The 15,818-nt window shown below is 34.9% G+C and overlaps 1 protein-coding gene and 1 long non-coding RNA gene across 6 annotated transcripts in view; one reads left to right on the top strand and one right to left on the bottom strand.

Annotated features, from left to right (window-relative positions):
• Positions 1-441: 441 nt before the first annotated feature.
• LOC132796444 (chaoptin) overlaps positions 442-15,818 on the bottom strand; it is a 60,367-nt gene continuing 44,990 nt past the window's right edge. For 3 of the 4 annotated variants that reach the window (XM_060807635.1, XM_060807626.1, XM_060807620.1), the window contains exons 3-7: positions 10,993-11,137; positions 7,323-7,433; positions 1,037-4,310; positions 930-956; positions 442-814 (exon numbers count right to left, since the gene is read on the bottom strand). In XM_060807635.1, the coding sequence (XP_060663618.1) occupies positions 638-814; positions 930-956; positions 1,037-4,310; positions 7,323-7,433; positions 10,993-11,137 (3,734 nt within the window). In that variant the 3' untranslated portion in view covers positions 442-637. The remainder of the gene's footprint in view (positions 815-929; positions 957-1,036; positions 4,311-7,322; positions 7,434-10,992; positions 11,138-15,818) is intronic. The other variant, XM_060807643.1, reaches the window with a different exon arrangement.
• LOC132796470 (uncharacterized) lies at positions 8,994-14,965 on the top strand. Of its 2 annotated transcripts, none has more exons than XR_009633561.1 (3): positions 8,994-9,289; positions 14,487-14,608; positions 14,715-14,730. It is a non-coding gene; the product is annotated as an uncharacterized LOC132796470 (long non-coding RNA). The 2 variants fall into 2 exon arrangements; XR_009633559.1 differs by lacking the exon at positions 14,715-14,730 and adding an exon at positions 14,756-14,965 and having other exon boundaries at positions 8,995-9,289.

Here is a 15,818-nt window from a genome sequence, read left to right as displayed (position 1 = left end):
ATGATAATTGTAAAATTTAAACAATAATAATAAAAATATTAATAATAATAATAATAATAATAATAATAATAATAATAATAATAATAATAATAATAATAATAATAATAATAATAAAAATAATAATAATAATAATAATAATAATATATATACATATTTTAAGAAGTTTGGCAACGTCGACTTAATTTTCAAAGAAATAATTCTTCAATGCTGAAAAAATATGAAATTTATTGTTCACTTAAATGTATTATGTGACTTGAATCAAAGGATATGCAGATGTATCCGCTTGATCGCATCATTCTTATGCCACTAAATATTAAAATATCTTAGATACCGTAATTTATCGAAACATCGCAATGCGTTTTCTACCTGCGGCCATAATTTATGGATCTCAATTTTTTGCATCCCTATACATATGACATTATATAACTTACATCATATAACTTATAACTACGAGTGGACATAAACCGATTTGCTGTTTTTTTTTTATTGTAAGGGTTCATAATCTAATTCCAAGTGCAATTAATATTATGCTGAATTTTATTTACATTATCATTTACATTTTCATTCTTCGTTATCATTCAGTTCAAGGCAGCCAAAGTAAGACTTACTTCGCCAAGTCCAGTATCTATGGGGCACATCAAAGAATTATGATGAACAAAGAAAGTGACAATGTAAATGAAAAAATGAAATGAAAAATGCGCTGTCCTGAGCTGCTTAATGCGCTAGCCTGACAGAGCAGGTCTTCGGGAAAGATCTCCAGAATGGGTAGATGATGACCCGAAGAAGGATCACGACAAGTATTGGCACGGGCTTTCTGTGAAGGGTGAGAGTTAGAACATTAGAGTATAGTTAAAATAAATATTTTGCATATTCTATAAAAATTAATGAAGAAACAAAAAGTATTTCTTAAAGAATATAGAAAAGCTTACTCGCATATCGGCAGTCGATAGGGGTAACTTTTGGCAAATAAATAAAAAAAAATTGAAAAGTATAATAAAAATGTGTACTATATAAATGAAACTATTTTCCTACTCACCTGGACCATTCGCTTAAGGTCATCTTTCTGAATTACTTTGATTTGTGCCGATTCGCGCAACCAGCGACGTAACCAATGTCCGAACCAAACCAACCCACACTCGCAGTCGAGAGGATTATGAGAAGTGATAAGTCCACCCATAATGCTGCGTGTGCCCACCATATCCCAATAACTTTTGTTCGGATAGAAGCTATCAGCGGCTAAGGCATTGATGCGGTTATGGGATATATCAATAGAAAGGTGAGGCACCTCCCGAAGGGTATGGAATATTCCTGGAGGTAGATCCGAAATTCTTGTGTGCGAGATCTTCACTTGGATTCTCTGATTACGCGAGAGTCCCGCAAACGCATCAGGAAAAATCGTTTGCACATTGTTCCCATAGAGCTCCACCAGTTGCAGTTTGGTATTGTTCGTCAATTTGGCCAAGAGCTGTCCTCCAATATTTGGCTCCAGACAATGCACCCGTAGAACTTGAAGACCAGGCAACCTAGACACAATTTCGCCCAGATTTCCATGCGCGCTGACGTGCAGCTTTCGAAGTGATCGCAGCTTGGAGAATGTTTGTGGATTGGTTATCTTTACATCCAGCAGATTAAGCTCGGACAGATGACGCAGACTTGATAAATCCTGCAGAGTGATGCGTCTTAGTGGATTGTGGGCCACATCGAGGACTCTCACCGAGGAAGGCAAATGATCAATGGCACAACTGGCATTAACGATTTTGTTGTAGGAGATATTCACATGACGCAGATGTCGGAGGACTCCCATTGGTGACAGTTCTTGTAAATAGTTGCCACTGACATCCAAGTATGACAGGAGAGGTAGCTTCAGCGGTGGCAAAACGTAGAGCCCCATATGACGAAGACTCAATTTTCGAACTCGAGGCGTGTGCACAAATACCTCACGCAAATTGGTGGTAACTAGGGGATTCTCCGAGAGATCCAGATTAGTCAGATTATTTAGAAAACTGAAAGTATTATCTGGCAGAATTGTGATGCGATTGCGAGCCAAAGAAATATCATACAGGAACTGTGAGTTGACAAACATGGAAGCATCCAAGTACTCCAAATTGTTTCGCGACATCTGTATGGATCTCAAAGTAAAACCGATGTCTGTAAACGCTGGTACAGGCCAAACGCTAAGCTGATTTTCGGATATATCAAGAAACTCCAGTCGAGTATTCATAAATACCTCTCGAGGCAGCGCACGTAATCGGTTTGAAGAGATGCGCAAAACACGCAGCTTACGGAGATTAGAGAACTGTTCCACTTGCAACTGATCAAGTTGATTGTGGCTTAGATCGAGCTCCTGTAGACTGTTTAAGCCCTGAAAACTGCGTCGGCGTAGCGAACTTAGATTATTGTATGATATGTTTAGTATCTCTAGAAACTCCAAGTCCCCAAAGGCGTGGCTCTGCAAGGTGCCTAAGGCATTGTGTGCCATATTGAGGAAGCGTAGTGTATTCGCTAGATTAGTAAAGCTATCCGACTTAGACACATGATTATGACTGATATCCACTTGATATATATACATGTAACTGCTGAGCTCATCATCAAAGATGGAGATGTGATTGTGACTTGCATTAAGTCTCAAAGGTGTCGTTGCATTGGATACATAGTGAAAGGACTTCAATGAAAACGAACACAGCTGGTTATACATGACATCTAGAGCAGCCAGATTTGGTAGAACGGCGAAGGCAGAGTGAGATATATTATTAAGACGATTGTGGGACAGGTCGATGTATCGTAGGAACTCCATGTTGTGAAAGGCATGCCGGGCTATGCTGCGCAGTCTATTAGACTGTAGATTGAGGGTTTGTAAATCTCCCAAGTTGTAAAAAGTCTGTGACTCCAAATGTTCCAGTACATTGTACGAAAGTTCAATCTCAACTATATGGCTGTGAATATCTGGTAGAAAGAGCCCACGCGGCAATGTCTTAAGTTGATTAAAACTTAAATTGATATAGCTTAGTTCTCGCATGCGAGCAAAACTTTCATTTGAAATTGTCTTAAGATTGTTGTTATCGAGACCAAGCCAAATAAGCTGTGTCAGTGGCTGGAGGGCAGCTAACGGATCCAAAGATTCAAAGCTTCTTGCTGGAAAAACCGCAAAAGAGAGTTCCAGAATCTTAAGTGTATGAGAAACATTCTCAAAAACCAATGGATGATGAATAGTTATGTCATTGAAGCTTAGACTGATCTCTTGTAATCGTTCCAAACCTGAAAATGATCCCAGATGAATGTGAGTGATCTTGTTGTTTCGCAAAAGAATTGTCTGCAGATTTGCACCCCAGCCATCGACAGCAAAGATGCCTTCTGGAATATCAGTTATAGAGTTGTAGCCCATATTTAAGTAAGATAATTGCGTATAATTTTTCAGCCCTAATACTGGTATCATTGTAAAGTTATTACCACTGAGGCTTAAAACTTTCAAATTATCCGTATACGATGGCAAGTTGGTTAATTGATTGATCTGATTAGAAGTCAGATACAAATATCTGAGCCGATGCAGCACGGATATAGAAACAGGTACAGTGATGAGCCGATTACGTTCCAAATCCAAGTATTCTAATGTATCAGTTAGACCATCAAATGCTGCGGGATGGACACGTCCAATAACATTAAATGCTAGCACGAGATGCACAATACCAGTGTTTTGAAATACTCTAGCCGGCACCTCGGCGACATAATTTTGTTCCATGTTAAGTGCCCGAATGTGAACATCTGAATAGTTTTGGTGAAAGTAATCCGATTCCAAGCTCTCAATGCAATTTTGTCCGAGATCTAACTTTTCTAAATGCATGCGTAATGGGTGCCCCGGTATTTCCTTCCACTGTAAGCTTCGTAGCAAATTATCCCGCAGACTCACAATGCGTAATTCTGGCAACCGCTCGAATAATTGTTGAGGAAAAACACTTAATAGATTGCTGGATAGATCCATAGTTACCAGCGAACGTGGCATATAATTTGAAGAAACGTGCATTATACGATTGTTGGACAAGTCTAGCCAAAGCAATTTCTGCAGCTGATCAAAGGTACGAGTCCCTGATCGATCTAGAGTCGTAGAAATTGCTGGATATACAGTGTTGCTTGTATCCAACCGAGTTTGCAGCACTGTCAAGCTTGATGGCTGTGTACTGTTATCGCCACTATTTGATACTAAGTCTAGACTTCCAGCAGGTGTGACTTCCGTTATGTCGTTGCCAGCAAGATGTAGCGAACGCAAAGTATCATATTGGGCTTCCCAGTTGCCATCCAAGGAAGTAATGTAATTGCTGCGAATAAAGAAAGTTATTTATATAAAAATAAACAACTGTATCAGGACAAGGCTGATCATGCATTGTAAATACATATATTAACATAATAATTCCATTTAGCATAATACTTTGCATAGTAATGTAAATAACAAAGGTCTGTAAACATACAATGCATATAAACGGCTGCTAAACGTATTCCAATAGCACAGAGGACAAATCTATTAAAACATTGTTCGGTATATTTTTCAGTTATGCGATAGTTTTCTAGGTGAAACCGAAACGAAGTTCACACTATAATATAATGATAAATATATGCGCTAAGCTTTACCCATAAGGTAGAAGGGTATAATACTTTGGAACTGGACGACTAGAAAATAGTTATATGGTCTGATGGAACGAAATTGAATCGATTCCAGTCGGATTGTAAACAATATTGTTGGAAGAAGCCTGAGGAGTCGCTGCAGATAGGCCACGTACAAGGAACTGCGAAACACTGAGGAGGAAATGTAATGACAGGTCTGTAGCTGTTCTACTTGGTGGAGCGTTGGACCAATTATGAAAATAGATGATACTAGGCAAAAGGAAGACTTTCTAGATATTTTGCAAACCCATCTTTGCGATTTTGTTGACAAATGTGCATATAAGGAGAGTGACATCACATTTCATTAAGATGGAGATCCAAAACACACGTCCAAAATCTTCAAAGTATGGATCGCAAAACAACATTTTAAGGTAAAGGAGCACAGCAGCACAGAGTCCTGATCCAAATCCGATCGAAAATTTGTGGTCGATAATGAGAAGATGATTGGACTCTACGAATCAGTACCAGCAAGCTAGCGCAAGATGCAGCAACGAGTCCAGCAAGAATGGAGAGCTATTCTAAAATAAATAATACCAAATTTGGTAGAAAATATACCAGAATGAATAAATATCACAATTACAAATATCGGTCTTTGGACCAAGTATTAAAAAAAAGCGTTTGTTGAAAATTGTTCAAAATGAGCATAACTGAGTACATGCGAGTTTTTTTGTTTTTTATTTCTTAAATAAATCAATTAGTCTTTTTTGGTATATTTTGTATAAGATTTTGTTAATAAATATTCAAAGAATAATCACAAAAAATTTGGGCTCATTTACTTCACTAATAACTTTTTTATGCAAACCCAAAGTCAGTAGTTGCAAACATGTACTCAGTCTTGCACGCCACTGTATATACAGTAGAATCCGGTTATAACGACTCCGCTTATAGTGTCCGATCGGTTATTACGACGAAAACTCGATGGCTTGGTTGGTCCCCATACAAACTTATATGAAAGGACCTCCGCTTAGAACGTCTCCGCTTTTAGCGACTAACCGCTTATACCGACGAAATTTTTCAGAATTCAACCGGATATTGCGACGAAAAAAAAAAATCAGCGAAATAATGCCGAAAAATTTAAGCATCAAACGACGCTGTTAGAAATGTATGTATTTAACAGTGATTGACACTCTTGTTGGGTGCGTAGGAGCGACAGGAAGGTTCTTACATTCTCACTACTCTCTGTTAGTTTTAGCTGACGCCTTAGCCTATGCTAAGGAACATGCAGGTATACGAATTATTATGGAAAAACGATGATATTAAATAAAATGTATACATTTTTTTTGTTTTGTTTAAAAATTAATTTGTTTTATCTTAAAACCCTATTACGAACATGGCAACCATAAAAAAAATCAAAACAAAACTTAATTTTGCTCCTTTCGGTTAGTGCGTCTTCCGGATATAACGACGTAAAATCGTCGGTCCCTTGAAAGTCGCTATAACCGGAATCTACTATATATATATATATATATATATAATTTGTGATATGAAGACACAGCATAAATACACTAACACACGCATAGAGCCACACACACACATGTTAGCTTTAAGTCGTAATAAGAAGATTTTTGTTCAAACAACGCACATTGGGATGAAATGCCTTTATTTTGGCCACAACCGTAATTTTAAAGCTAGAAAGTTGAAACTTTCGCATTTTCTTCATTTTTTTTATTTATTTTTTTTTTTAGTTTTTATTTTTTATATTTTTTTGTTTTTAATCACCTCTAAATCATTTTCCCGAAAATCATTTGGAATTACCCAGTCAAAAGAGGCGTTGAAATTGCGATTTGTATCCAGCCAAATTTTTAGTAAGTCACCTTGACGAATAAAATCCTTCCTTGTATCTATTGAAATATTTAACCCTCCCGCAAGTTCCCGCAAATTATTTAAATGCTATCTGAATATACACATAATAACTCATACTACCACATAAGTTGTTATTTGAATCCTGTTGTATCTTGCTAGATATGCTCCACGAAACATAAATATTTTAAGGTTAGAACCAACAAAACTACTACTTACGTATTTCATTAAAAACATGACAACACAAAAGCACATATAATTAAACACTTATACAAATATTTTTAAGGTATTTTAATTGGTCAAACTGTTTAAAAATACGAGAACGCCAAAATTAAGAAACTTGACTAGTCAGCAAGCTTGCACGCACCACGTAGCAAGAACAGCTGACTTTCAACGGCTGGTGAAAGTCGAGGGCTGCACAATAAAATACCAATTAAATATTTTCGATGTCTAGGGACATTTCTAAGCTTGAAATAATTGTAACATTATTGATATATTAACATGAACTTTTTAGGTTTTGGCCAAAATAAAGGCATTTCATCCCAATGTGCAACGGATTGTAAATGTTTGCAAATAAATAAATTTTAGTAATATTTAAAAATATTTTAACATTTGCTGGTATATTAATTCAATATATTTTTAAAATAATAATGCAGCGGTTTGCATTTATTAGAATTAGGTAACGGGTATTGAACAATACAAGTACTTTCGACTGTAGCTTTCTTACTTGTTTTAATTATATTACATATAGTTTTTTTGGGATAACGTTGTATATAACTTCATAGTAATAACCTATTTATATTTTACATATTAAAATAAGTAATTACTTTCACTAATTGGTTTTTTAGAAACTAGCAAGAATGGCTTACCGTTGGGCGACTAGTCGAGTGAGTGAATGCAGCTTTTGTAAAGCTTGCAATGGTAACTTTTGCATCTTATTGCCCGATATGTCCAGCGTCATAAGCGAATAAGTCATCGTGCTATAATTGAATAATGTATGATTTAGATATGTACATATAATATGTAATTTGATGTTGAATATAAATAAAAGTAACAATTTTAATTGTAAAAGTTAGGTTAAACTTTAAAAGTTCTGTAGTGTGCTTAAATTGCCCTCAACAGTCCCGACAATGTGGTTATTGCATGCCTTTTGACATATCCTGCCCACAACAGATTAAACAAATATTTAAACTTAATTAACGCACCACAGACCTGACGACGGTCCGTGCACCCCACACCGAATATGCGTCCCTTGCTATTATTTTTGAATTCCATTAATACATACGTATTTACATACATTTACGACCTAAAACCCACAAGCACACAAACTACATTTATGTTAGACGATGGAGAAGAGAAGAACGACCTCAATTATGAAAACCACGAGGTTGTGCAAACAAGCTCAAGACTCCTCTATTTAACTACACTGTTCTTCTTCTTTATTGTTGCTACGTTTATTACTCGTGCGACAGAAATTCAACCATATATCGCAATCTAAATTTTGTAACTCATCTTGCCAACTTTATTCGTTGAGGTATATCAACGCATTTAGTTGTCGGTTGGTTTATTAATTGCTGCTATACATCACTCTTTCTTACGCGATCATTGAACATTTCTGAAGTATATAATCTTCCGCCGAACCATTTCATAAGCGGCTGTATGTCGACGAGACATGGCTGATGAGATCGCATCATCAAGAATGTGACAATGGTCCCGAAAAAGCGTATCTTGGGTAATATTTTGGAATATTGATCGAAAAAAGTGAGATAGCGATGGCAATCATTTGAAATTTCTTGCAATTCTTACAAAAAAAAACAAGTAAGAAAGCTACCGTCGAGTGGGCTCTACTGTGAGATACCCGTTACCCATTTTCAATAAAAGTAAAATATTGCGGTATATTTCTCAAAATAAACCAAAAATATTATACCACAAAAATCCTTTTAAAAAATGATCAATTATTTGGTATATTGATATGTTACTTCACTCAATGTATACTATAAAGTGCAAAATATACCAGATTGCCCATAAAAAAAAAATAATAATTTAGTTATTATTGCATATACCACTATCGACACTATCTTTAAAATTACACTAGTAATTCTATTTTTGACGATTTGTGGGGCGGAAGTGGGCGTGGCAAAATTTAGAAACAAACTTGATCTGCGTCAAGATTATTTCAACTTTTAGCCACGCCCGCTTCCCGCTAATCGATAAAATTAAAATAACAAGTTAAATTTGAAGCTGGAGTCTATAACTATAATAACTATAAATAAAAATTGCAGAAGTTATTTAAGAAATACTTTTTTAAGAAGAAAAATCTCACAATCTGGTATATTTTGCATTTTATGGTATATTTTGAATTTATGAATTATGATATTTTGTTTTTATTGAAAGTGTGTAGCGGGTCGAGTCAACTCGACTGCAGTTTTGTAATTGTTTTGTAAAGCTGTGTAGTTATATAATGAAAATAAAAGATATACTATAAGAGATAACTACATTTGCAAAAAAAGGTTTTTCAGCTGTAAAACACAAAATACTAATATAAAAACAAAGTAAACTCACAAATTTATTACCAATTGTCAAAATAGTAATATTTTCATGTATTAAAAGACACCTACAAATTGTGAAGTTTGATATCACACCCTGAGATTAATTGTGACGCAATGAACATCCTAGCATTTGGGGACTGTCCTATAGTTTATTCAATGGAAAACAAATTGTGGCGCAGATATTTAATGAAGCCATAATCAATATCGCAAAAAAATAATCCAAGTCCGAAAACAAAACACCATGAAGGATAAAAGCGCACTACCGATAAATCTAAGACCCTGTCAAGGTAAATATTTGTAAAGAATCTAGCAATAGTTTTAAGATCAGGTGACAAATAAACAAACAAAAAGTATTCGTTCAAGTCTGATTTAAATTCCAGTTTTGTGCAGATTACTTTCTTGTCGTTGTCATATGCATAATTCTTATTCATTATTTTTGTAAATTGATAAGTCGTTGACTATATTCAGATCACTGAATCATTTACCTCGTGTTCTTTGTAATATTTGGGAAGATTTCGCACAATAATATGTTTGATTTAAGTTAAAATACGTTCATTTAATGAGAAAGTTTGTATAATGCGAATACTTACATCCCCGCTGAACAATCCAGTTCCTATCTTTAACCTTTGTCATACAGAATATCTATTTACTTTTCTGTGGGGATCTTAAAAACTGGGAAATGTGCAAACGAAAACATATGTACATATATGACTGGGATTCGGTTCCTGGTTTTGCGGTAGGTGGTTGACTCTGTATAGGCAGAACATAAAATACGGCGGGATTCGTCGGTTCTTTGTGCTTGTTAACAAATTTTTGCAATTTAAAACAAGTTCAGTAGTAGTAGTAAGCTCGACAGTGAGATACCCGCTTCAATTAATGCAATATAGTTCGGCTAAAGCTTTTAAGACCTGATAGCTCTAGCAGGTTTTTGAAATATAAAATAATTTCTTAATCTGCGTGCAACTATAATAAATGTCCAAAATATGAAATCTGTATCTGTATATACCTATAAGGTATCCCAACGAACATACAGAGTATACCTTAAGGGTCAGAGAATCAACATTTGGCAAAAGAGATGGAAGAATTAATTGGGAATAGCGGAGAGCTCAGTCATGAGTAAACTGGCGTTTAGTATTCTACTGCATATGTGACATTAATTATTCTAATATTTTTAAATATACATACATATGGAATAAACATATACATACAAACAAAATACATATGGAATAAACCCAGGGTCGAATAGATTAGGATTAGGATTTAAAATCGTTAATTTGTAGTCTGTTATCTATGAGATTGTGGATTTATTATATTTTATAGTTGATAGACCCAAAGAGAGTGTAAAATGCTCATACTTCGCATACTTCATATTGCAACCAAGTCGTTATGCCCATAAAAAGAGTATAGAATATAAATGGTAATTGTCATAGTAACATAGAGATTTGAGATACCCCATACAGAAAAATACGTAGAAATGGACAGGTTCCCCAAACTATATAACCCTTTTTACACATTTTCAATGTTCACAGGGTATAAAGAATAGCGCTTGAAACTTTTCCCTTTACCTCGATGTGTATGTTGTGCTGGATTGTATTTACGAATGTATGTGAGTTTGCATTTCCTGCCTGCATTTTCAGAGTGAGTGCCGCATGAAACACTTCCAACTGTACAACCCTTTACATAGTGCGCAGCGATCCTTTGCCAGTTGCTTGTTAAACTTAATTTTACTCCTTTTTTACAACTTGCAGTTTTATGTTGTAATATGTATGTACATACTATATACAAGTGTATTCGAATATGCGCGTACAAAGCACTTGAAAACACCACAAACACAACGGCACCCGCTGCGAAAGCAAACGATAAAAACTTGCCTATGGTAGGACCTCATAGACTTGCAAAATCTGCAGTTTTATGCAGAGTTTTTGTGATGGCCCTAATCGTAAATAACATTCCAATTTTGGGTCACTATCTGATATAACTATTTACTCACCTGAAACTGCGCTCGGATATATCTTGCAGCTCATTGTCGATTAGCTTTAGTGTCTTCAATCGCAATCCTTGGAATGTTTCGTCATCAACGCTCTGTAGATGCGTATTTGACATTTCGATATAGCGTACGCTGCTGTGTATAAACTCTGTATAAGAAAAGAGAGAGGGAATCAAAGAGAGTCGTGTATTAGCATATTTGGTGCAGAGTCTACACCGCAGATCTAAGTGTCGCCACTTTTGCCCTTCCAGTTCATCATTCAAATTGATTTCAAACAGTATTGAAGCATTTTCCCATTACTAGGGGAATGAGAGCATCCACTGTTGCCTCTGATGCTAGTAAGTATGGCTAACGATGATGGCTTTTCTTTTAGAACTCTGATAGCAAGCACGTTAAAGAAAATGGGTCGTTGGATGCCATTATTACAAACAATAAGCTATATGAAGAGGATAAAATTGGCCAGTGATGCGTTTGCTTTGTTTTTCTCTGAGAAAAACAGCACTTTCATTATAACGAAATTGGATGATTTTTTGAGTGGTAATCAGTTTAAATTGTAAGTATTCGAAATGCGGTTTGTCAGCTTAATAGTGTTGCGTGAAATGAAAAAGAACTAAAATTTCTGTTTGCTTTGACTTAATAGCACCGAAGAATCAATTTAATGTACTCGATCTTGTATAAAAAGGTTACACTGAATAGCTCAGAGAATCTGGGTCCAGTGAATTAATTGAGGTAATCAAAAAAAAGATGGTGCCCGTTGTTTGAAATCGTTTGCCCATGTTTACCCATGAACATTTTTCTTTTTGCCCACCCTCAGTTTTAAAATTAAAACAAATTTTTTTTTTCAAAAATTAAAAAATTTTTCTTTTTAAAATTTGTCTATGAAAATTGCTTGAAAATCGTTTGCCCATCTTTTAGTATAAAAAAAATGCCTTCTTCAAAATTTTGAAATTTTTATTTAAAATCGGTCGCAAATGATTGCCCTCACCACGAAATTATGAAAAATAAAACTGTACATCGCACTATGGGCAAAAAGTCGCAAAGTGCGGCATTTTTACATTTTTTTGGTGTTCGGTATCATTAAATTGACTTTATTTTTTGAATTAGAATACTTCAAGAATACTGAAACATATTTTTAAAAAATTTTAGACTTCGTTGGTAATTTGTTATTCGTCCATATTTAAAGACTATGGTCTGGACCCTCTAAAAAAAAAAATTGGCGAGAAAATTTGTGATTTTTTCTGTCAATTTTATATTCAAATATTAAATCAAACAAAAAAGCTTGAATATGGAATTTAATCGTTAAGGTATGTAATATTAATTATTGGCACTAAATTTTTAGTACATGTGATATATTAACCAATCATGCAATGTGTTGTTAGTATATTTTTAGGTCCCTGATAACAAATGTATTTTTGTTTCTGTGGAGTGTAACTTGTGCGTCTAGGCCGGTAGAGGCAATATTAAAGCTGAATGTTATTAACCAAACTGTTAACAATCAAATAGTGATTAACATTTTTGCCAAAACGCAATGTTGCAGTTGTATTTACGTCTTGTTTTTCAACGTTGCTTGATTTTTGGAGCAAAAACAACCGCCAACAAACTGCTTCAAAGCAGTTTGTTTTGCAAAATATCAATGAAAATGAATTAAGTGATGTTCAGGAAATCTTAATAAAAGATAAGATTATTCAGTTTTTCGGATTGAATAACACTAATTTACGAAAATGCAACAGAAAAGCCTGCGCAATGGCTTGCATCCTCGTTCATAATGGAGTTTCTTAAGATGATGTTCCACGCGAAAAGCCTGGTCGTAAATGAAAATTAGCATTTAAACTAGTCTATGAAACAGAAAAGTCAATGCTATTGTTGCATGACTTTTGAAAAGTGTTTATATAATTTTAATTGCTACATAATGTGAGTTTGAGGTATGCCCATCAAAACTTAGAGTAGGTACTTGATGTACTTATACGTTAATACTAATAAGTTGTATCCAATATCTCAAATTTTGCATAAGGTACTAGTACATTGGCACCAAATTATGGAAACCTCCGTACTTCTTCTAGGGGCTCTCCGTGAAAATGCGTCAGAAGAGCGCAAAAAATTGTACAAACTCGATATGTTTTCTCATGCAAGGAAAAACAGCCGCCTGAATACCATATCAGATGTGTTTAATAGAGCATTGGATTCCTCTGACCCACTGCTTTCAACTATAAATCTAAAGGAACGCCAAAGATTAAACTATTAAAAAGCCTACCAAGAGATGTTATAGCTCTTTTGAAATCTCCTGATATTGAGCCCCCAATAACATGGGCATGTGTAGACAATAATGATAATCAGGTAGAAGAAGGCGGAGATAATGAACTCGAAATTTTTGGGCAAAGTTCCCTGGAGTTGGAGGAAAAGCTTTGTGAAGAATAAATTATTAACTGGACACCAAGGTGTGGAGTCACAAAACATAATATTGGGCTCTAATAATTTTTTGATTTAATTTTGCATAGATCCAAATTAAATTTAAAATGCGAATTTGCTAAAAATATATTAATTTAATAAATTTAGTTTAATTTCATTCAATATATTACATTAAAATATTTTAAAACAAATTTTTGGAAAAAAAAAAATTATAGAAGAAAATTATAACCTCATGGTAAGGTGGGCGGGAAGGAAGGCGTGGTCCAATTTAAAAAAGAAGAAATCCGAAATTCGATCTTTATTTTTTAGGTATATGTACAAAGTTTCATGTTTCTATCTTCAAAATGGTAAAAATGCCGCAATTCGGGACTTTTTGCCCATAGTGCATCGGTAGCCTCATGTTTTTTTACGTCTACCAATATCTCAGAATTTTAAAATTTTGAAAAATATGAAGGTTTTCTATTTTTTTGATTGCCCATATAAATTCATCGTTGGCCCATGTCTTAAAGTCTCAACATTTTGCCAAATTGCACAAATTTTCAAATGTTTTTGACTTTTTCAGGCTGCCTATTCATTGTTTTCGTTTGCCCACCCTTTACAATTTCAAAGCTTTCACTCCAGATTTATATTATATTTACTAATAGGGGTTATGGCAGGAGCGATATTTTCTCTGCGAATATTTAATTCTTCATCCTGTATGTATGTCCATGAATTTGTGGCGTGATTTTTATACCCGCTACCCATAGGGTAGAAGGGTATTATAACTTTGTGCCGGCAGGAAATGTATGTAACAGGTAGAAGGAGGCATCTCCGACCCTATAAAGTATATATATTTTTGATCAGCGTCAACAGCCGAGACGATGTTTCGGTATATTTTGAAAATAATACCGCAATATATTGCCCTTATTAAAAATGGGTAGCGGGTAGCGCACAGTCGAGCACACTCGACTGTAACTTTCTTACTTGTTTGAATTTAAAGTAACCTGCGAGCATTCGTGATAAATGTAGTATTTTATTTGGTTATAATCAAATTAATACGAGGGGCTATATTTTGTATATTGATGTACTATAACATTAAAAATATTCCATAGGATACAAAATATTCGAGACTGTTAATCAAAGCTAATAAGGGTCCTCTGGTGATGCCTCCCCATCAAATAAACAGTGATGCTAATGGAAAGAATATTTGGTTGTAAAGAAGCTCTAGATGCAGGTAAATCAACATGTGGAACACTTTCGATATAAGCAAAAAGGTTTAAAGCTTTGGAACACAAAGCAGTACATTTTGCATTTGTAGCGTGTATTTGAAATAATTTTAGTCTTTTTTTCGGTATATTAAAACGATATATGTATTTGAAAGATAATATTGCTTTTGCACTGTTGATTGCAAAAAGGAGTTTCTTAAAGGATGCCATTAAATGCAAGGAAATGCTTATAAATGCAGTGGAAACCGAATTTTTCATACAACAAAAAAAACTTTGAATAAACATTTTAAGAATGGATGGAACATAAGCACATGTACATACATTTATTAATTACATATACAAAAATACAACCGCGAGCAAAGCTGTTTTACTGGCCTAATTTATACATAGTCTTATAATTTATATAGCCTTACGAGAGAATAAAAGCCGTCCAATAGCAAACATGTTTTTGGGTTTTACAACTGAAGGGAATTATATAGACTCGTGGGGATACGAGTGTTGCAATTAATTTGCGATTCGTTGAGCATGTGTTAATTAACAATAGCGACAAAGTCGTTACAATGAGCTCGTTGCTCTCAATGGATCAACAGTTAACCAAATAGTGAAGCAAGCTGGTGCTCTGGGTACTTGGGGCATTTGCACACATGGTGACCATTCGTTTTTAGCCTGATTACGACTATCCGCAGAGGCTCTCCGAAGGGAATTTTCATGTCATGCTTGTCAGCTTAAATTATGGCTCGACCTTACCTCAAGCAATAAGGCGCCTTTCTAACCACGCCTACGTAGTCCGTCCAGGTTCGCCGAATATTACTCGCTCTTCCCCGAATAGACAACAAAAAAAGAAAGAAAAACAACTTTTTTTGAGTGTTGAACCTCGATGAGGAATGAGTGCAGCCACACAACCGTGGTCAGCTGAAAACTGACGTGCAACATGAAAATGCACTTTTCGCTTTTAATTGAAAATTTTTTTATGTGAATTGTCATTTATCTTTTTTGCTGGTTCTGTTTGTAGTGAACTTGTATTTTTTTCTGGTTCTATTTTTGATGTTTTTTTTAGTACTGGTTTCCTGGCGTTTTTTTCAAAATACGGACACAGATACTGTATATAAATATGGGCAAACAGATGGAGTGACAGTTCGTATACAATATGCTTGTCTCTTATAGCCATGCAACGTGTGTCAGGGAAAAGTCAAAGTGAAATGTGAGTGCAGATTATTG

This window comes from Drosophila nasuta, chromosome 2L (assembly GCF_023558535.2).
Source record: "Drosophila nasuta strain 15112-1781.00 chromosome 2L, ASM2355853v1, whole genome shotgun sequence".
NCBI classification, from domain to species: Eukaryota; Metazoa; Arthropoda; class Insecta; order Diptera; family Drosophilidae; genus Drosophila; species Drosophila nasuta.
Note: the sequence above shows the minus strand (reverse complement) of the source record. Positions and strands in the feature narration are given on the sequence as shown.